At 35.9% G+C, this 21,573-nt stretch overlaps 2 protein-coding genes across 2 annotated transcripts in view; one reads left to right on the forward strand and one right to left on the reverse strand.

Moving 5' to 3' along the window:
• Nucleotides 1-1,076, reverse strand: part of LOC127747580 (glycine-rich RNA-binding protein 3, mitochondrial-like) — a 2,175-nt gene extending 1,099 nt beyond the window's left edge. The window contains exon 1 of the mRNA XM_052261631.1: nucleotides 1,014-1,076. Coding sequence (XP_052117591.1) covers nucleotides 1,014-1,076 — 63 coding nt within the window. The remainder of the gene's footprint in view (nucleotides 1-1,013) is intronic.
• Nucleotides 1,077-16,710: 15,634 nt separating this feature from the next.
• LOC127745758 (ubiquitin domain-containing protein DSK2b) lies at nucleotides 16,711-21,109 on the forward strand. Its single transcript, XM_052259468.1, has 8 exons — nucleotides 16,711-17,132; nucleotides 17,799-18,530; nucleotides 18,710-18,930; nucleotides 19,027-19,137; nucleotides 19,753-19,808; nucleotides 20,102-20,130; nucleotides 20,346-20,438; nucleotides 20,515-21,109. Exons 1-8 carry the CDS (start codon nucleotides 16,901-16,903, stop codon nucleotides 20,661-20,663), a joined length of 1,623 nt encoding a protein of 540 aa, XP_052115428.1. The 5' UTR covers nucleotides 16,711-16,900; the 3' UTR covers nucleotides 20,664-21,109.
• Nucleotides 21,110-21,573: the final 464 nt, after the last annotated feature.

Raw genomic sequence — 21,573 nt, forward strand, 5'->3', positions numbered from 1 at the left:
ACACCAGCTCAGCTTTTGACCCGTCTCTCTCTCATCTTCATGAGCTTTCTCTCTCTCTTCGAAGTTCGATGGTGGCTGGATAGCGGAGGAGCGCGACGCCTACTCTTCTTTCTTGTGGTGACAGGAAGCTCGCAGTGAGACGCGACAAAGGAGCTCGGCGACGCTAGGGTTTCTGCCTTCGTCGATCTTGGGGGATGTGACGAAGTAGGGGCTGGAAGGAAGGTGAACGACAATGGTAGGGGCTGGGAGGAAGGGAAACGACGTACGATGGGTAAGAGGGGATAATTAAAAAAATAAAAAAATGAATTAAAAAAAAAACTGTGACCATAGAGTATCTATGGTCACTTTCAAAAACCGTGACCATAGACCCTTTTAGGTCATCCTTTCGAAAAACTGTGACCATAGACTCTTTTTTGTCACTGTAAAAAACTGTGACCATAGACCCCTTTAGATCACTCCTAAAACCGTGACCATACACCCTTTTAGGCCACCCACAAAAACCGTGACCATAGACCACTTTAGGTCACCCCCCAAAACCGTGGCCATAGACCCCTTTAGGTCACCCTTTTTTGAAAAATCGTGACCATAGACCCTTTTTTGTCACCGTAAAAAACCGTGACCATAGACCCCTTTAGGTCACCCCTAAAACCGTGGCCATAGACCCTTTTAGGCCACCCCCCAAAACCGTGACCATAGACCACTTTAGGTCACCTCCCAAAACCGTGACCATAGGTACTCTATGGTCACCCTTTTTGTAAAAACTGTGACCATAGTCCCTTTTTGGTCACTGTAAAAAACCGTGACCATAGACCCCTTTAGGTCACCCCCCAAAATCGTGACCATAGACCCTTTTAGGCCACCTTTTTTTAGAAAACCGTGACCATAGGTACCCTATGGTCACCCTTTTTGTAAAAACCGTGACCATAGTTTTCTTTTTTTGGTCACGGTAAAAAACCGTGACCATAGGGGGTCTATGGTCACGGTTTTTTGCCGTGGACAAGGTATGGAGATACCAAGGTCAAATCTGTGTCCCAAGAGAAGGCGATCTTCAAAACAAGATTGCGGAAGAAGCCCATAAAGGAGACTTTACCATTCACCCAGGCATGACAAAGATATACCATGATTTGAAGAAGATGTTCTGGTGGCCAGGGATGAAAAAGGATTTGGCTACAGTCGTGAATAAATGTCTGGTTTGTCAGAAGGTAAAAATCGAGCATCAAAAACCATCGGGGGTATTGCAACCTCTTGGCATCCCAAAATGGAAGTGGGAAAACATATCGATAGGTTTTGTCACGGGACTACCTCGTACTCAAGCAGGACGTGACGCCATATGGGTTATTGTGGACCGGCTTACCAAGACTGCCCATTTTCTACCAATCAAGGCGACCGACTCGTTAGAAAGACTAGCCACGCTATATATCAAAGAGATCCTGGGGTTACACGGGGTACCATCAACCATAGTCTCGGACAGAGACCCCGGATTTACCTCCAGGTTTTGGAACACATTGCAGAAGGCATTCGGGACAAAATTGTGCTTAAGCACGTCATACCACTCGCAAACAGATGGACAAATGGAGAGAACCATTCAGTCGTTGGAAGATATGTTACGAGCTTGTGTCCTAGACAGACTAGGAGAGCGAAAAAGTCACTTACCACTGATCGAGTTTGCTTATAACAACAGTTACCATAATAGCATCGGGATGGCACCATATGAGGCACTTTACGGGTGAAAGTGCCAATCTCCTTTATGCTGGTATATACCAGAAGAGAAAGGCTACTTAGAACCCGAATTAGTAAGACAGACCACAGAAGATATCAAAAGGATAAGGAAAAGAATACGTACCGCCCAAAGTCGACAAAAGAGCTATGCAGATCAACGAAGAAAACCCCTCAAATTTCAGGAGGGCGATCACGTGTTCCAAAAAAATCACCCCTACCACCGGGGTAGGAATGGCCCTTAAGGTACGAAAACTAAGACCCCGGTACCTGGGCCCATTCCAAATCCTCTGGCGTATAGGAAAGTCGACATACCAACTCGCCCTACCACCGAATCTATCGAGACTACACAACGTGTTCCATGTGTCCCAGCTCCAAAAAAAAAATACCAGCACGATCCAAGCCATGTGTTGCAGCAAGAGGATGTAACACTCAAAGACGACCTGACCTTTGAACTACCAGCCGTGAAGATTGTAGACAGAAGCATGAAGCAACTAAGGAGCAAGACGTTACGACTGGTAAAAGTGGCATGGGGTAGTAGCAATTCAAGGGACTACACATGGAAAAAGAGATGCTGACATAAGACAGAAGTTCCCGGAATTATTTACAGGTAACGATCATGGTGAAGATTTCCTTTCCAACGGTAGGAGATTACAATAAGACTCCTAAGTTATTTAACAATCCTCGTCGACCAATTTCGGATATGGAATTTGGGGACAAATTCTTTTTTTACGGGGGTGATAATGTAACAACCACCCATTCTAGAAACAAAAATTAAATTCGAAATTCGAAAGTCAGTTGGGAGTTGGGCTTAGAATTTTGAATTTATGGATAGGAATCTAGTAACCGCCTTCCGTTTGAATTTAAAATTATCCCAACCACCCTATCACCAAATGTATATAAATAGGGGTGCACCTATAGGTAGAAAATCACTTCTCTCAAGCACTAATCCTCTCCCTTCTCTCTCTACAAAAATATATTCTGTGTGCAAACACAAGGAACACAAGAGGCAAGCTCATAGGCAACAAGGAAGCGTTAGAAAAAGTGTAGGGAATTATGTTTTTTTAAATGCTTGGCATGTGTTATGTTCCATTTTTTATTATTACTTTCTTCCATTCACGAATATTATCATGACATTAATTTTCTTTCACTCATCTTTCATTCATGTTGAGCATGTCTCTCCACCATGTCATTCACGTCTTCTTGAATCATTATTATATGTCTCCTTATGATGTTCATTCAATTATTTACTATACCCATTTTTGTGCTCTTTCATATAATTATGTTGTTAATATTCCCTTTAGGTCGAGAGTACGTGCCCTCTTATAATGCTTATTCAATATCCTATATTATTATATTAATATTCTTATAATATCTAATCCAAGTATTTCAAATACTCACTTTCTTACAATATGCACTTAGATTATATTTTGTACATTATATCATTAATATCTTCTTAGGGTCAAGAGTACATGTTTCTTTATAATTATTTTATTCAGCTAATTAATATCCCTCATTTTATTACATGAAATTATATTGACTTTTATACCATTAGATTAATTCATTATTACTCCTTTAAAGCCAAGAGTACATGCTTTCTTAAATATTTTATTCAAACATCTAATATACCCTATTCTACTATATGCATATCATTATGTCATTATTACTCCTTTAAAGTCAAGAGTACATGCTTTCTTAAATATTTTATTCAAATATTTAATATACCCTATTCTATTATGTGCATATCATTATTATTACTCCTTCAAAGTTAAGAGTACATGGTTTCTTAAATGTTTTATTTAAATATATAATATACTCTATTCTTATTATATGACCGTTGCACCATTATATTACTCCTTTAGGATCGAAAATACATAATTTCTTTAATATTTTGTGCAATTATTTAAAATGTCCTATTTTCTGTACTTTGATATGACCTCTTTCAATCCATGCTATTATATTACCAAGATCTTTTAATTAGAATATCTATACACATGCTAGAGTCTCATGATTTTCATATATCCCTTTATTATCACAATTGTTCCTTTTCTTCCATGATCTCTTCTTATATGATTTTTCTCTCGTGTATGTTTAAACAACCTAAGTGTAAATTGAACTGAGGGAATGATCCTTCGGTAAGGGAAGGTGACCCCCAAAGACAAGATAATCGAGATGATCCTTCGGTAAGGGAAGGTGATCGAATCGAGATGATCTTCGATAAGGGAAGGTGATCGGTAAACTTTTGGGAACCTTCGGTAAGGGAAGGGGACTCCCATCAATTTTATATAATAAGATATCTTTGTTGATATAACTCTTTTCTTGTGTATGTCTAAATAACCTTGATTGTAAATTGAACTGAGGGAGTGATCCTTCGGCAAGGGAAGGTGACCCCCAAAGACAAGATATCGAGATGATCCCTCGGTAAGGGAGGGTGATCGATCGAGATGATCCTTCGGTAAGGGAAGGTGATTGCCAAGACGCTCGAGATAAGAACCTTCGGTAAGGGAAGGGGACTCTCATTTATACCGGTTTGAGCTCAATACCTTCCATAAAAGTTAAAAGTTAAGAAAGCATGAATGAAAGTTTGATGTTTATGTTTTTTTTCTTTAGATTTAATTATGATTATGTTGATGTTACTTAAGATGTTATCCTTCTATTTTTTTCCTTTTTGCACACATGTTTTACAAGAAAGATACATATTACATGCCACGTTATACGCTCTTTTTAAAAATCCCGCACGTGGACTGGAGATGGATATGGAGGTGTTGCATAGCACTCCTACTGAGACGTTAGGTTCTCACTCCCTTTCTTTTCCCATACTGTCTCCAGAGGAACATGGCACAGCGGATAGAGACGACTGCAGTGTCCCCCAAAGGTAACTTCTGAGTATGACCCCTCGAAGCACGCGTGGGTAGTTGCGACCACTACTACCGTGCTCCAAACTATCTACTTAGATAGAGAGTTCGTGGAAGAAGAACCCCAACTGCGTGTCGTAACCTTCCTAGACAGGAACGCTTCAGCATCTAAGAAGTGGTTATCTAAGGTGGTACACCTCGAGTCTGACTCTGAAACCGAGGAAGAGGAATCCGACAACCCGAGCCAAGGATAGGACATGACACAAGGATGGAAGTTTCTTCGATGAAACTAGTTAGGATGCGTTAGTTTCCTTTTCGTCATAGTTACCTTTAAGCACTATCTCCTTTAGAACCGTGTTCATGGGAATTCTTTTATGTTTGCTTGAACCTCTTTGAGTTTTATTCAATTTCATCCTTTTAGTACTACTCGATTTCCACCCAATGTTTCGCGCATATTTTCCTTCTTTTATTAACTAACGATTTAGTTCTTTGCTTTTTCATATTAAGTGTGACACCCTACTTAAAGGCCTTTAAAGGTAGAATATTAACTTAGGATGTTACATTATTGGTATCAGAGCAAAGTCGATCCTAGAGATCCTGTTTTAGAAGGTACGACTGATAGAACCTCTCCTTATAGTTACCCATGAACAGGAAACCTATGGCAAGCCAAAGGAGCCCACCAGTCAGAAGATTGAATCAAGGGTAAGTGCACAATTAATGGAGTTCCTTTAGCTATTCTTTACGATACTGGTGCTTTTCATCCATTTATATCTCTCTCTGCTACTAGTAGAATCAGTTTACCCATAACCAAACTACCATATGTCCTACTGGTGACTACCCCAGCCAGTAAGAGTGTTAAAACTCAGCAGGTTTGTCAGGGGACTTGCATCCTCATTTTAGATAGGTCATACCTTGCTGACCTAGTGTGCCTCCCTTTAGTAGAACTAGACATCATCCTAGGAATGGATTGGCTCAACAAAAACCGAGTCTTGTTAGAGAGAAAAGTCATCTTTCTTTCTCCATCCATACATGACACAAGTGATAAATGACCTTCCAAGATCCTCCAAAGGTACAAGTACGAGACAAGAATGTGCCTTGCAAAATTCGGTAAAAGCAGATCCCAATCAGGAGTTGGGTGAGATACCAGTAGTACGAGACTTTTCAGATATCTTTCCCGAAGATATACCCTCTTTTTCTCAACACGAGAAGTCGAGTTCTCCAAAGAATTGGTGCCTGGAATAGGGCCAATCCCCATAGCCCCTTACCGGATGGCTCCGTTGGAGCTCACTGAACTAAAGAACCAACTAGAAGAACTGCTACAAAAGGGATTCATCAGACCAAGCGTCTCTCCCTGGGGAGCTCCAGTATTGTTCAAAAATGATCGCAGTATGCGTCTCTGCATAGACTATAGACAACTCAACAAAATCACGGTGAAGAACAAGTATCCCCTCCCAAGAATAGATGACTTAATGGACCAACTACAAGGTGCAATGGCATTTTCAAAAAATTGATCTGAGATCAGGGTATCATCAAATAAGGGTAAAAGAAGAAGACATTCCGAAGATGGCTTTTCGAACGAAGTTTACAATAATGTCTTTTGAGTTGCGTACTAATGCAATGCAAGAAGGTAGTGGCGTATGCGTCAAGGCAACTAAAGACCCACGAAGCCAACTATCCAATTCACGACCTTGAATTAGCCGCAATAGTATTTGCACTGAAGACATGGAGACACCATTTGTACGGAGTTGAGTTTCAAGTATTCTCCGATCATAAGAACTTAAAGTACCTGTTCGACTAGAAGGAACTCAACATGCGACAAGGGAGGTGGATGGAGTTTCTTAAAAACTACGACTTTGTTCTAAACTACCACCCGGGAAAGGCTAACTTGGTGGCTGACGCTCCAAGTCGAAAGGTACTCAAGGCATCATGGCTGATGATAAAAGAGGCAGAGTTGATAAAGAATTTCAGAGACATGAACTTACAAGTCACCCCCGCTCCAGAAAGCATACGTTTGAGCCACCTAACAGTGACAAGTCAATTCAAGGAACAAATAACTAAGGCACAGAGCTCTGACCCCGACTTTCAAAAAATCATGCGCCTTGTCAAAGAAAGAAATTTGAAAGGTTTCACCAAAGGAGAGGACAAGGTATGGAGATACCAAGGTCAAATCTGTGTCCCAAGAGAAGGCGATCTTCAAAACAAGATTGCGGAAGAAGCCCATAAAGGAGACTTTACCATTCACCCAGGCATGACAAAGATATACCATGATTTGAAGAAGATGTTCTGGTGGCCAGGGATGAAAAAGGATTTGGCTACAGTCGTGAATAAATGTCTGGTTTGTCAGAAGGTAAAAATCGAGCATCAAAAACCATCGGGGGTATTGCAACCTATTGGCATCCCAAAATGAAAGTGGGAAAACATATCGATAGGTTTTGTCATGGGACTACCTCGTACTCAAGCAGGACGTGACGCCATATGGGTCATTGTGGACCGGCTTACCAAGACTGCCCATTTTCTACCAATCAAGGCGACCGACTCGTTAGAAAGACTAGCCACGCTATATATCAAAGAGATCCTGGGGTTACACGGGGTACCATCAACCATAGTCTCGGACAGAGACCCCGGATTTACCTCCAGGTTTTGGAACACATTGCAGAAGGCATTCGGGACAAAATTGTGCTTAAGCACGTCATACCACCCGCAAACAGATGGACAAATGGAGAGGACCATTCAGTCGTTGGAAGATATGTTACGAGCTTGTGTCCTAGACAGACTAGGAGAGCGAAAAAGTCACTTACCACTGATCGAGTTTGCTTATAACAACAGTTACCATAATAGCATCGGGATGGCACCATATGAGGCACTTTACGGGTGAAAGTGCCAATCTCCTTTATGCTGGTATAGACCAGAAGAGAAAGGCTACTTAGAACTCGAATTAGTAAAACAGACCACAGAAGATATCAAAAGGATAAGGGAAAGAATACGTACCGCCCAAAGTCGACAAAAATGCTATGCAGATCAACGAAGAAAACCCCTCGAATTTCAGGAGGGCGATCACGTGTTCCAAAAAAATCACCCCTACCACCGGGGTAGGAATGGCCTTTAAGGTACGAAAACTAAGCCCCCGGTACCTGGGCCCATTCCAAATCCTCCGGCGTATAGGAAAGTCGACATACCAACTCGCCCTACCACCGAATCTATTGAGACTACACAACGTGTTCCATGTGTCCCAGCTCCAAAAAAAAAATACCAGCACGATCCAAGCCATGTGTTGCAGCAAGAGGATGTAACCCTCAAAGACGACCTGACCTTTGAACTACCAGCCGTGAAGATTGTAGACAGAAGCATGAAGCAACTAAAGAGCAAGACGTTACGACTGGTAAAAGTGGCATGGGGTAGTAGCAATTCAAGGGACTACACATGGAAAAAGAGATGCTGACATAAGACAGAAGTTCCCGGAATTATTTATAGGTAACGATCGTGGTGAAGATTTCCTTTCCAACGGTAGGAGATTACAATAAGACCCTTAAGTTATTTAACAATCCTCATCGACCAATTTCGGATATGGAATTTGGGGACAAATTCTTTTTTTTACGAGGGTGATAATGTAACAACCACCCATTCTAGAAACAAAAATTAAATTCGAAATTCGAAAGTCAGTTGGGAGTTGGGCTTAGAATTTTGAATTTATGGATAGGAATCTAGTAACCGCCTTCCGTTTGAATTTAAAATTATCCCAACCACCCTATCACCAAATGTATATAAATAGGGGTGCACCTATAGGTAGAAAATCACTTCTCTCAAACACTAATCCTCTCCCTTCTCTCTCTACAAAAATATATTCTGTGTGCAAACACAAGGAACACAAGAGGCAAGCTCATAGGCAACAAGGAAGCGTTAGAAAAAGTGTAGGGAATTATGTTTTTTTAAATGCTTGGCATGTGTTATGTTCCATTTTTTATTATTACTTTCTTCCATTCACGAATATTATCATGACATTAATTTTCTTTCACTCATCTTTCATTCATGTTGAGCATGTCTCTCTACCATGTCATTCACGTCTTCTTGAATCATTATTATATGTCTCCTTATGATGTTCATTCAATTATTTACTATACCCATTTTTGTGCTCTTTCATATAATTATGTTGTTAATATTCCCTTTAGGTCGAGAGTACGTGCCCTCTTATAATGCTTATTCAATATCCTATATTATTATATTAATATTCCCTTAGGGTCGAGAATACATGCCTTCTTATGTCTTGCTCAACATATAGGCACATGTGTGATCTCTTACATGGTTATATTATTATTTATAATATTTTAATTCAATTATTTAATATGCCATATTCTATTATATGCATATATGTGATCTCTTACATTATTATATTACTATTTATATTATTTTATTCAAATATTTTATGTGCATATTATTATGTTATTATTACTCCTTTAAAGTCAAGAGTACATGCTTTCTTAAGTATTTTATTCAAAAATTTAATATACCCTATTCTATTATGTGCATCTATGTGACCTGTTATATTATTATGTCATTATTACTCCTTTAAAGCCAAGAGTACATGCTTTCTTAAATATTTTATTCAAACATCTAATATACCCTATTTTACTATGTGCATATCATTATGTCATTATTACTCCTTTAAAGCCAAGAGTACATGCTTTCTTAAATATTTTATTCAAACATCTAATATATCCTATTCTACTATGTGCATATTATTATGTCATTATTACTCCTTTAAAGCCAATAGTACATGTTTTCTTAAATATTTTATTCAAACATCTAATATACCCTATTCTACTATGTGCATATCATTATGTTATTATTACTCCTTTAATGCTAAGAGTACATGCTTTCTTAAATATTTTATTCAAACATCTAATATACCCTATTCTACTATATGCATATCATTATGTCATTATTACTCCTTTAAAGTCAAGAGTACATGCTTTCTTAAATATTTTATTCAAATATTTAATATACCCTATTCTATTATGTGCATATCATTATTATTATTCCTTCAAAGTCAAGAGTACATGCTTTCTTAAATGTTTTATTCAAATATATAATATACTCTATTCTTATTATATGACCGTTGCACCATTATATTACTCCTTTAGGATCGAGAATACATAATTTCTTTAATATTTTGTGCAATTATTTAAAATGCCCGCACTTTGATATGACCTCTTTCAATCCATGCTATTATATTACCAATATCTTTTAATTAGAAAATCTATACACATGCTAGAGTCTCATGATTTTCATATCTCCCTTTGTTATCACAATTGTTCCTTTTCTTCCATGATCTCTTCTTATATGATTTTTCTCTCGTGTATGTTTAAACAACCTAAGTGTAAATTGAACTGAGGGAATGATCCTTCGGTAAGGGAAGGTGACCCCCAAAGACAAGATAATCGAAATGATCCTTCGGTAAGGGAAGATGATCGGCAAACCTTTGGGAACCTTCGGTAAGGGAAGGGAACTCTCATCAATTTTATATAATAAGATATCTTTGTTGATATAACTCTTTTCTTGTGTATGTCTAAATAACCTTGATTGTAAATTGAATTGAGGGAGTGATCCTTCGGTAAGGGAAGGTGACCCCCAAAGACAAGATATCGAGATGATCCCTCGGTAAGGGAGGGTGATCGATCGAGATGATCCTTCGGTAAGGGAAGGTGATCGCCAAGACGCTCGAGATAAGTACCTTCAGTAAGGGAAGGGGACTCTCATTTATACCGGTTTGAGCTCAATACCTTCCATAAAAGTTAAAAGTTAAGAAAGAAGAAAGTATGAATGAAAGTTTAATGTTTATGTTTTCTTTAGATTTAATTATGATTATGTTGATGTTACTTAAGATGTTATCCTTCTATTTTTTTCCTTTTTGCACACATGTTTTACAAGAAAGATACATATTATATGCCACGTTATACGCTCTTTTTAAAAATCCCGCACGTGGACTGGAGATGGATATGGAGGTGTTGCATAGCACTCCTACTAAGACGTTAGGTTCTCACTCCCTTTCTTTTCCCATACTGTCTCCAAAGGAACATGGCACAGCGGATAGAGACGACTACAGTGTCCCCCAAAGGTAACTTCTGAGTATGACCCCTCGAAGCATGCGTGGGTAGTTGCGACCACTACTACCGTGCTCCAAACTATCTACTTAGATCGAGAGTTCGTGGAAGAAGAACCCCAACTGTCCGTCGTAACCTTTCTAGACAGGAACGCTTCAGCATCTAAGAAGCGGTCATCTAAGGTGGTACACCTCGAGTCTGATTCCGAAACCGAGGAAGAGGAATCCGACAACCCGAGCCAAGGATAGGACATGACACAAGGATGGAAGTTTCTTCGATGAAACTAGTTAGGATGCGTTAGTTTCCTTTTCGTCATAGTTACCTTTAAGCACTATCTCCTTTAGAACCGTGTTCATGGGAATTCTTTTATGTTTGCTTGAACCTCTTTGAGTTTTGTTCAATTTCATCCTTTTAGTACTACTCGATTTCCACCCAATGTTTCGCGCGTATTTTCCTTCTTTTCTTAACTAACGATTTAGTTCTTTGCTTTTTCATATTAACTGTGACACCCTACTTAAAGGCATTTAAAGGTAGAATATTAACTTAGGATGTTACATACATGATATTGTGCATGAATCTTCCGCTCCATATACTTCGCAACAAAATGGTTTGGCGAAAAGGAAAAACCGTACCTTAGTGGATATGGTTAATTCAATGTTACTAAATGCAAAATCGCCTTACAATTTGTGGAGTGAAGCATTACTGACATCATGTCATATCCATAATAGGATACCATCAAGACATAGAAAGGTTTCTCCTTATGAAATTTGGAAAGGAAGGAAACCTAATTTAAATTATCTTAAAGTGTGGGGTGTTTAGCCTTTTATCGAGTTCCTGATCAAAAGAGAACCAAATTGGAGCCAAGAGCCATAAAAGACATTTTTATAGGATATGTTCAAAATTCTAATAAAGCATATAGAATATTAGACTTAGTGTCTAATGTAGTTGTTGAATCAAGAGAGGTAAAATTTATTGAAAATAGATTTATCAATAATTCAACTTCTAATTCAGAGTATTCCTAAAATGATACTAATATTTTACAAGAAATAAATAATCAAAACAATAAATGTCTAAGCGACAAAGAATTGATTGAACCAAGGAAGAGCTTGAGAGTAAGAAAAGAAAAGGACTTGGGTTCAGATTTTATTTCTTCTCAGGCTATCACCTTTTTTGGTAGAAGGAGCTAGGAATTCTGTAACAAACAACATTCCTATTGTTATTAACATAGAAGGTGATTCTCAAACATTCAAAGAGGCTATGGCTTCAAGAGATTCTGCTTTTTGGAAAGAAGCAATAAATGATGAAATGGATTCAATATTATCTAACAATACTTGGGTCTTAGTTGATTTGCCTCCAGGATCAAAGACTATAGGACGTAAGTGGGTATTTAGAAAAAAGTATAACACTGATGGTTCATTACAAACCTTTAAAGCAAGGTTAGTGGCCAAGGGATTTAGACAACAAGAATGTCTAGACTATTTTGATACCTACGCACCTATGGCAAGAATGACTTCTATTAGGACTCTTATAGCATTAGCATCCATACATAAGCTTCATATACATCAAATGGATGTTAAAACGACTTTTCTAAATTGATATCTTAATGAATAAATTTATATGGAGCAACCTGAAGGTTATGTGCTACATGGAAATGAAAAGAAAGTTTGCAAATTAATTAAGTCTTTGTATGGGTTAAAACAAGCGCCTAAACAATGGTATGAGAAGTTTGATTCAGTGGTGTTATCAAATGGCTTCTCATATAATAGTGTGGATAAATATATTTACTCAAAATTTACTAAAGATTATGGAGTAATCATTTGTTTATATGTTGATGATATGTTAATCATCGGAACAAATTTAGAAGGAATTCGTGTAACAAAGGAGTATCTAACTTCTAAATTCAAGATGAAGGATTTGAATGAAGTAGATACAATATTAGGTATAAAGGTGCATAAGAATGAAGTTGGCTTTACTTTAAGTTAATCTCATTATATCAAAAAGGTATTGGAAAAGGTTGATCATCTCATTATTAAAGAATCTAATACACCCTATGATCCTAATCTTAAATTATAAGGAAACATGGGTAGACTTATAGCACAATTAGAATATGTTAGTGCTATAAGAAGTCTAATGTATGCAATGCATTGTACTATACCTGATATAACATTTGCTGTGTGCAAATTATCAAGAATTTCAGAAAAGCCTAGCAATCAACATTGGAAAGCTATAATAAGAGTTCTTGGTTATCTCAAGAAAATCATAAACTTGGGATTACATTATAGTGATTATCCCGCAATTTTTTTAGAAGGTTATTCCGACACAAGTTGAATTTAGTAACAACAAATCCACTTCAGGATGGATTTTCACCATAGGTGGTGGAGCAATAAGTTGGGCCTCAAAAAAATAAACATGTATTACACATTCTAATATAGAGGCTGAGTTTGTAGCTTTATCAGTCGCAGGGAAAGAAGAGGAATGGTTAAGAAACTTGTTATATGATATAAAGCTGTGGTCACAGTAAACGACAGCCATTTCAATCTTCTGTGATAGTGAATCAACTATGTCTCGAGCATATAATAAGGTTTATAATGGAAAGTCTAGACATATAAGTTTGAGACATGAATTTGTGAGGCAACTAATAGATGATGGTGTAATTACCATCAATTATGTAAGATCTCAAGAAAATTTAGCAGACCCTTGGACTAAAGGTTTGTCAAGGGATAAAATCAAAGAGACTACTGCTAAAATAGGATTAAAACCTATTATTGCTAAATGATGGAAACCCAACCTTATTCTAGTAGACAACTAGTTTCAAGGTTTAATGGGTAATAACAAGTTATTTAGCAATTAGAGTACTAAGGTATAGGATTTAGTGCTATTTACAATAAATTAGGAGGGTGAGTTAAAACTCTTAATGGAATGATAATATTATTTATCAAAAGATTCCACCTATATGAATATAAGAGTGGTGCCGCTCTAATCGAGAATTTTAGAGGTTTTATTCTCGTAAATATTCATGAAACCAGGATGAGCACAAGGCCATATAACTGCTTAAAATTATAAACTCTTGAACTTGGAGGGTATAAGTAATGTGTGTGATTTTTTGTACTAGTAAATGGAGTATAAGTTTAATCGATTAGACACCTATCACTTCGTTAGAACTTTAAAATTACACTAAAAGAATGTTTAATCTTAGTGACACATTCTTTATGCATATACTTGTATAACATTAAAATTTTGTAAATAGTAGGGAATTGAAAGGTATTTACAAATTTAATTAATTAATATTATTAATATTATTGATATTATTATTAATATTATTATTAATATTAATAAACGGTTACTAACTGTTTAGTACCATTTGGTTGAAGGGACATAATCTTTAAAGAATTGTGTATGTTCAAAATATTGTGTCTATTGGTTAAAGGGATACAACTCTTTAAGAATTGTGTATGTTCAAAACATTGTATCTATTGGCAATAGAAAAGACACAACCATCTGTATACGTAACTAATCATAATTGCTAAGTTCAATATGTATAAATAAATCCTTATCCACTATTTCATAAAAACAAGTACTAAGTGTATATTTTAATCAACTATTAAGAGATTTTCTTTATTCAAGAGAGTTGAGAATTTCTTACTATTGTTAATTAAGAAATTCTTAGGTTTCATTGTATCCTGGGAGAATATTGTCATCAACCCTATAGCAACTAAGTGTAGCGACAAATATCTCTCTAAAAAAAGAGATCTAATTGTGCTTTGAACCCACTACACAAATATAAAATTTTGTCATCTTACCATCTTCATATACCCAACACTTACAGTTGAGTTTCAATGTCGTCTTTAAACTTAACAATATTTGTCTTTGAGATACTTTTCGATAACAGAATAATGACATGGAGGTCACGCTGAAAATTATGTTGCATTGGTAAAATGCCGTTTTATTTTTGGCGCCAAAATAGAACATAAACGACATCTTTTAGAGTATTTTGAGGGGTTTTAACTCTAACATGTTAAAATCCCTTAAAATACTCTAAACACTGTCGTTTATGTTCTATTTGGGCGCAAAAAATAAAACGATAATATTTTACTAGTCCAATTAGGCCTCTATTCAAGCACCTCATCATTTCGTCATAGAAAAATATTTTAGAGACAACTGTTGTTAAACTCAAAGACAAATTTAAAATAATTTTAAATTTAAAAACATTAAAACTGAACTGCAAATTCAGAGACTACATTAAATATTAACTCTTTATTTCTCTTCTCCTTAAAAAGCAAATGCAATGTACAGAAATACTTTTTAATTACTTCTCCAAATCATTTAATTTATCATAGAATAAAAATATGAACCCAAAAACCTTTAAAGCTAATAAAAATTTCTAAAAGTAGATGAGATTTTTATTTTATTCTATTTATATTGTGACATGTCAGTAATTTTAGAAATAGGGAGAGATTAGTTCAAACAATTTTTTTTAATTTTAAAAATTTAAAAATTTGAGAAAAAAATTATCTATATTATTAATGAAAGAACATTAGGAAACCAATACTTTTTAGTGTAGAAAATGAGAAATTTGATTAATGTTATTTTATATGTAAAACAAAAATAAAAAAATATTGATCACTTATAATTTCTTTTATTTTTTTTTGTGGTATTAGAATTTCTCTTATTAATGTGTTACATTATAAATCTTATAGAACACCTTAAAAGTTTAGAAAATTTTTAAGTGTGCCATCATATCAGTGTTTCAATAATTTTTAATCGCTAATTTTAATTATAAAAAATATATAATATATATAATTAAGATCAATAGTTAAAAGTTACTTATACACCGATACAACGGTACACTTAAAAATCTTCTTAAAAGTTTTCCATAAACAAAGTCTAACTGCAATGACCCAGTAAAAAAAAGAAAAAAACACTACAAATTACAAGACTCTATAAGGGTGAGGGTTTATTGGACTGGCCAGAGTTGGGCCAACGGGTGGATAAAAAATGCACTCAAAGATTAGGCTATACTGTTGGGCTAGGCTCAATCTCATATATATAAAGGAATCGATTATTGGTTTGAGTTTAGTGGACCCTGCCACTTTGTTGTTTGTCCAATATCGCAGTAAATTGTAGCTCATTTTCTTTAAAAACAAAAAAGAAAAAGAAAGAATAATCCTAAGTTCTTAACACTTTTCTTTGTTTTATGACTAGTGACTAATATTTTGTTTCTGAACATTTATTTTTTAAAATACCGACCCAAATATCATTCAATTTCCCTCTATGTATTATGACTAGAATTTTGATTTAACTCTTAAAATCTTTTGATATTACAATTTTAAACGAATCAATCGATTTTATAAAATTTATATTATGTCCGACAATTTTACAATTTAAATTTTGTTAAAATTTTACGTTTTACGTATTTAATTTATTTTTTTAATTTTATGTAAAATTTCGATTTTCTCTATTTTATTTCTATGTGTACATTTTGTAGAAAGATAAAATTAAAGTAAATAATAAGATTGGATGAAGATTGAATATCAATCTTTCAATAATAAAAAAAATTAGATATAAAAAAATGGTGTATAATACATATTTTCTAAAATGTTATAATTTTGTACTTTTTACAAAAACTATTTTTATAATATATATAATTTTAATATGAAGATATTTTATATTTTATTTAAAATAATGTAAATACATAATTAATAAGTAACACTTATATTTTTATATAAATATTAAGAATGTTCAGTGTATAAATAAAATTATAGAAATAATTTAAATAATTAAATAAAAAGAAATTTAAATTGTAAATTTTAACAGATAAACACAATGTACTGAAAAAATTGATTTTACAGAAGAAAAAATAAAAGAAAAAGTGAATCGAACTTATCATGGGTTGTTTTGTTCATAAATCATAACACACACTTGGACTAAAAGATATGTTTAAATTTAAATTTATTTATTTATAAGTTTTATAAAACCTTCAATTTTTAATCGCTATTCTTTTTATTTTATAAAATATTGCATAAAATTATTATTTTTCTCCCTCTTGTTGTTCCTACTCTCCCTACCCAAGTTTGCAGCTCATTCTCTCTCTTCTCTTTTCCCATCTTCTATTCCTCTTGGATTGTGCTAGGGTTAGTGTTTTCTTCATCCCCAATTTTCATTCCCAACCTTTGATTCGATCCGGTTCACAGCGCGTGAAGCCCTACGCGCCTCCATTCTTCATTGGGGGACATGGGAGGTGACAGTGCCGCAGAGAGGTCTACGGATTCAAAGGTCTCTGAACCCGTCAGCATCAACATTCGGTGTTCCAATGGTTCCAAGTTCTCGGTTCAGATTTGCCTCGATTCCACCGTCGGATCCTTCAAGGAAGTCATTGCTGGCAGCTGCGATATCCCAGCCGGTCAGCAGCGCCTGATTTACAAGGGTCGGATCCTGAAGGATGATCAGACCCTACAAAGCTATGGTGATGATTTGATCTCGTTCTTTTATTGTTCAATTCATAAAATTGGGCTTGCTTTTGCTCTATTTGGTTCAGGTTTTTGTTTATGAACCTGTGGAAACCTATGATCGATTGTATGGTTTTGTGGTGGGAGATGTTCGTGTGTTTTCTGATTTTTATTATTCTTTGCTTAGTTTGAGAGTCAGCTAGGGTTTTGTGGTGGTTAGAGTTAGAAGGTTTCGGATTTCTAATGTATGGTTTGGGTGTTCAATGTGAAAAGGAATGAATTTGCTTCCAATTGGGGAACATTATTGATTTGTTGGCATACTATACTTTTCTTAGGGGAATACTATGGTGAAGAGTGTTTTTCAATGAAGAGTGAAGATTGTTCTTTGAACAATAGAGAAAAATATTTAAAAAAAAATAAACATATAATTTGCAATGCACACTCTCCTCTCTTCACCATAGAAATTACCCTTTCCTTATTATTTTTAATGAATTTGAGGGAAAGGAATACGAATGTTTAATTAGTTTTGGGTTTCGGTTTAGAATATAGAGCTTGGGCGTGTTTGAGAAATCATTTGTATTCATGTTAAAGCAATTTTATTGCTCAGTACAATCATGTTATACCGTGACAATGATAATCCCCTTGTCTTTCGATACAGCTTAATTTTCTGTTTATCTGTGTAGGCTTGGAGGCAGATCACACCATCCATTTGGTTCGTGGCTTCACACCTTCCAATACAGGTGGGGGCACAAATACCAGTGGCACCAATACCGCCACGACTAATGCCAGAAGTACTGGTGCTGCTGAGGGTGGGGGCTTAGGAGGCCTTGGTTTTGGAGCTTCATTGTTCCCTGGATTAGGTTTGAATGGGATGGGTGGCAATAACCTATTTGGAGAGGGATTTCCGGATCTTGAGCAGATGCAGCAACCATTTATTTCAAATCCCAATTTAATGAGAGAAATTATGAACACACCTGCTATGCAGAACCTAATAAATAATCCTGAGATTGTGCGGAATCTTATAATGAGCAACCCGCAGATGCAGGAGCTCATGGATCGGAATCCTGAGTTAGCTCACATACTTAATGATCCAAGCACCCTCCGCCAGACACTTGAAGCTACAAGGAACCCTGAGATTATGCGTGAAATGATGAGAAATACCGACAGAGCAATGAGCAACATTGAAGCATCTCCTGAGGGATTTAACATGTTGAGGCGCATGTATGAAAATGTTCAAGAACCATTTTTAAATGCTACTACGATGGCTGGAAACACAGGAGGCAACAATACACCACTTTCTGGGACTCAAGCCAGGGACCAATCAACAAATCCCTCAACTACTAGCTCCGAAGCAACTGCTGGTTCTCCATTACCCAATACTAACCCACTCCCCAATCCTTGGTCCTCTACGGGAAGTAAGTTCTTATGCTATATTTTGCTCCTTAGAATCCTGTGACCGGATGGCTCATTCTAATCAATTGTTTTTATTACGTTTTCCCTTACTCTGATATTTTTTTAGCTCTTTCAAGACTAGTAAATAGATTTTTTGTTGCTCATTACTGGTACTACTGTAATTGATGGTGAATATTTGCAGCTGGTGGTGCCCAAAATAACAATAGAAGGTCAACCCCTGCTGGTGGGGATGCTAGGCCGCAGGCACCTACTGGCTTAGGAGGGCTTGGACTGCCGGATCTTCAAGGCATGCTGGGCGGCAATGCTATGCCAGATCCTGCTTTAATGGCCCAGTTAATGCAAAATCCAGCTATCTCAAACATGATGCAAAGTATGCTTTCCAACCCACAAACTTTGAATCAGGTATATGTTTAGTTTGCCTAGTAAGAGTACAAGATGTGTTGTGGACGTGTGGTTCCCTTGGATCTATCCTTTTAACGTTATTCTTTTTTCTTTTAGATGCTTGGAGCTAATGCTGATCAGCGTGGCATGCCTGATTTGAATTCTCTTAGAGAAGTGATGCAAAATCCAGAGTTCCTTCGCTTATTTTCTTCACCTGAGACACTGCAGGTAAACAGATGTTGATGAGTTCTTGTTGACATTGAGTATCTTCTCTTAAGCATATGGTTGAGTATTTGTCTTTGCTTGTGTTAATAAGCATGTGGTCTACTGCACTTACTTAGTCTTTCGAGTATTGGCATTGATGTTTGGATGTGGTTCATTTTATAACAGAGTAGCTTGCTTGGACGTTGATATTTTAGGTTCTTCTTAAATTTTTGTTCTTTCTCATAATTTACAATAGGCTATAGTACATGTCACATGATAAGAATTTAGGGCAGTTTTCGCATGACAAAATTTTGAGATTGTATAGGAAAATGCATCTAAAGTAGGTTGCTACATTGTAGATGGAATGAAGGACAAGCTAAAGACCTCCCCTTTCATATAATGTTGTGTGTATCGATTCTAATAGTAATTTTTGTTACAAAAATAAATGGGTTTTAAAACTTTTAGTTCATTTAGAAATGATCATAATTCTCCAAGTGTTTTCTGGGAGAACATTTTTTTTAACAGAATTTGATTTTGTGAAATATAATGATGAAGAAGAAACTGTGTTGATTCCTTGTGTAATTTTATTCATTGGTTTCAATTAATTTTCTTACCATTTATTTTATTGCGCATTGGCAGCAACTGATGTCTTTTCAGCAAGCTCTTCTGTCTCAGCTTGGTCAACAACAGCCACGGTAATTATTTTTAATAATTCTTGTGAATTTGATAATGAGGTTTAATGTGTAAAGGTTTTTGCTGAATACTTATAATGTCTTTCTGAAACATTGGAAGGATATTTTAATTTCTCCATTTAAAGTAAATCTTTGACTCGGGACACAAGGGTGTGGGTTCAAATCTCTGACCAAATATGATGCCTTGCTTGTATTGCAATGTCTGAAATCAGCACTTTTTAAACCCATCTAGACTTTTAATCTCTTTTTCTATATTTTTTTTCTTGATTTTCTATTAATATGAAAAGCTTTTGCAGGGAATCAGGTCAAACTGGCGGAGGCACTGGTATGCGAGCTTATGTTGATATAAACTATTTAATTTTATGCCATAGTTTTTGCAATTCAAATTATTTTATATCATTTCTTCTATTAAGATGATCCATCAGTACTTAATCAGTAGTAATTGTTTTTTATATATTGAGATTTAGATTTGCAGGGGCTTGATTGACCACAGATACCGTACATATCTGTTGATAATAACTAACTATTATTTTTTGCTAGGTCCTTTGAACAACTTGGCAGGTTTGGAGTTGTTATCAAGCATGTTTGGTGGACTTGGAACTGGCAGCCTAGCTGTTCCAAATAGATCAAATGGTTAGCGTTGTTCTCATCTTTTGTTTCTTTCTAAATAAATTTTATGTCGATTCGCTGACATTGTTGCCTTCTGCAGAGCCGCCCGAGCAGTTGTATGCAACCCAGCTTTCTCAGCTTCAAGAAATGGGATTCTTCGACACGCAAGAGAACATAAGGGCCCTTATTGCCACATCCGGTAATGTTCATGCAGCAGTTGAACGACTTCTAGGAAACCCTGGTCAGTAGCAGGCAATGTGAACGAAGTCTAATTCCAAAGCTCGGTCTCTTCTATGGATTTCTGAGGTTGGTCGCTTCGACAATCGGTTGTGTTCAGGTGCCTTGTTGGGTGTTTAAATAAAATCAGAAATCTATCCGAATTTCGCAGTCAGAGCTGAAATGGTGTAGGATACATACATTGGATTGTAATTTCTACTCTCAATCCCCCTTTCGAGTTCTGATGATGATGGTCCTCTTTTCGTGGTGTACATACTTAAAATTAAACTCTAGATTTTAGACTCAGCAACAAGACCTCAAAAAGTGTTTTCAACTGAATCGATTTTTATACTATTCATTTGTATTATTAATACTTTAATAACTCTCTAAATTACATGCTTTGGCAGGTGGAATGGTATTGTGATGAGACTGGCAGTTAAATCCCAACTGCTAGAATGTCATGTGAATTTTTTTTATTATATATTGAGTTAGCTTCCATCTTCCTCGTGCAATATTTTTTTCCCTCTCTTTTTTATAGGGAATCACAAAGTGTTGTCTTGGCGAGTAAAAATGACTATACGAAAAATGTCACGAATTTAATTGAATTCAACTGCAAATTCTTTTTTTGGTGAACAAATATTCTTTCAGAAAAGCTCTACATCTATGTAAAAATTACATAGATGGTATCTAAACAATTTTTACTTCACGCTCTAAAAATAAACTACATAGATGGTATTCAAGTAATTTCACTCGAAGTCTCACTACTACGTTTGTTTTACACGCGCCTCTTATATAACGAATCCTTATTGATAGCTTTTAGTGGCTAAGAGAAGGGGGTTAAAGAGAGAGAAAGTTAGAGAAAGTTACACCCAGATATATCCTGGTTCAGCTGCTAAGTGTAGTGCAGCCTACATCCAGTCTCCATCACAACAATGATGAAATA

This window comes from Arachis duranensis, chromosome 1 (genome assembly GCF_000817695.3).
Source record: "Arachis duranensis cultivar V14167 chromosome 1, aradu.V14167.gnm2.J7QH, whole genome shotgun sequence".
NCBI lineage: Eukaryota > Viridiplantae > Streptophyta > Magnoliopsida > Fabales > Fabaceae > Arachis > Arachis duranensis.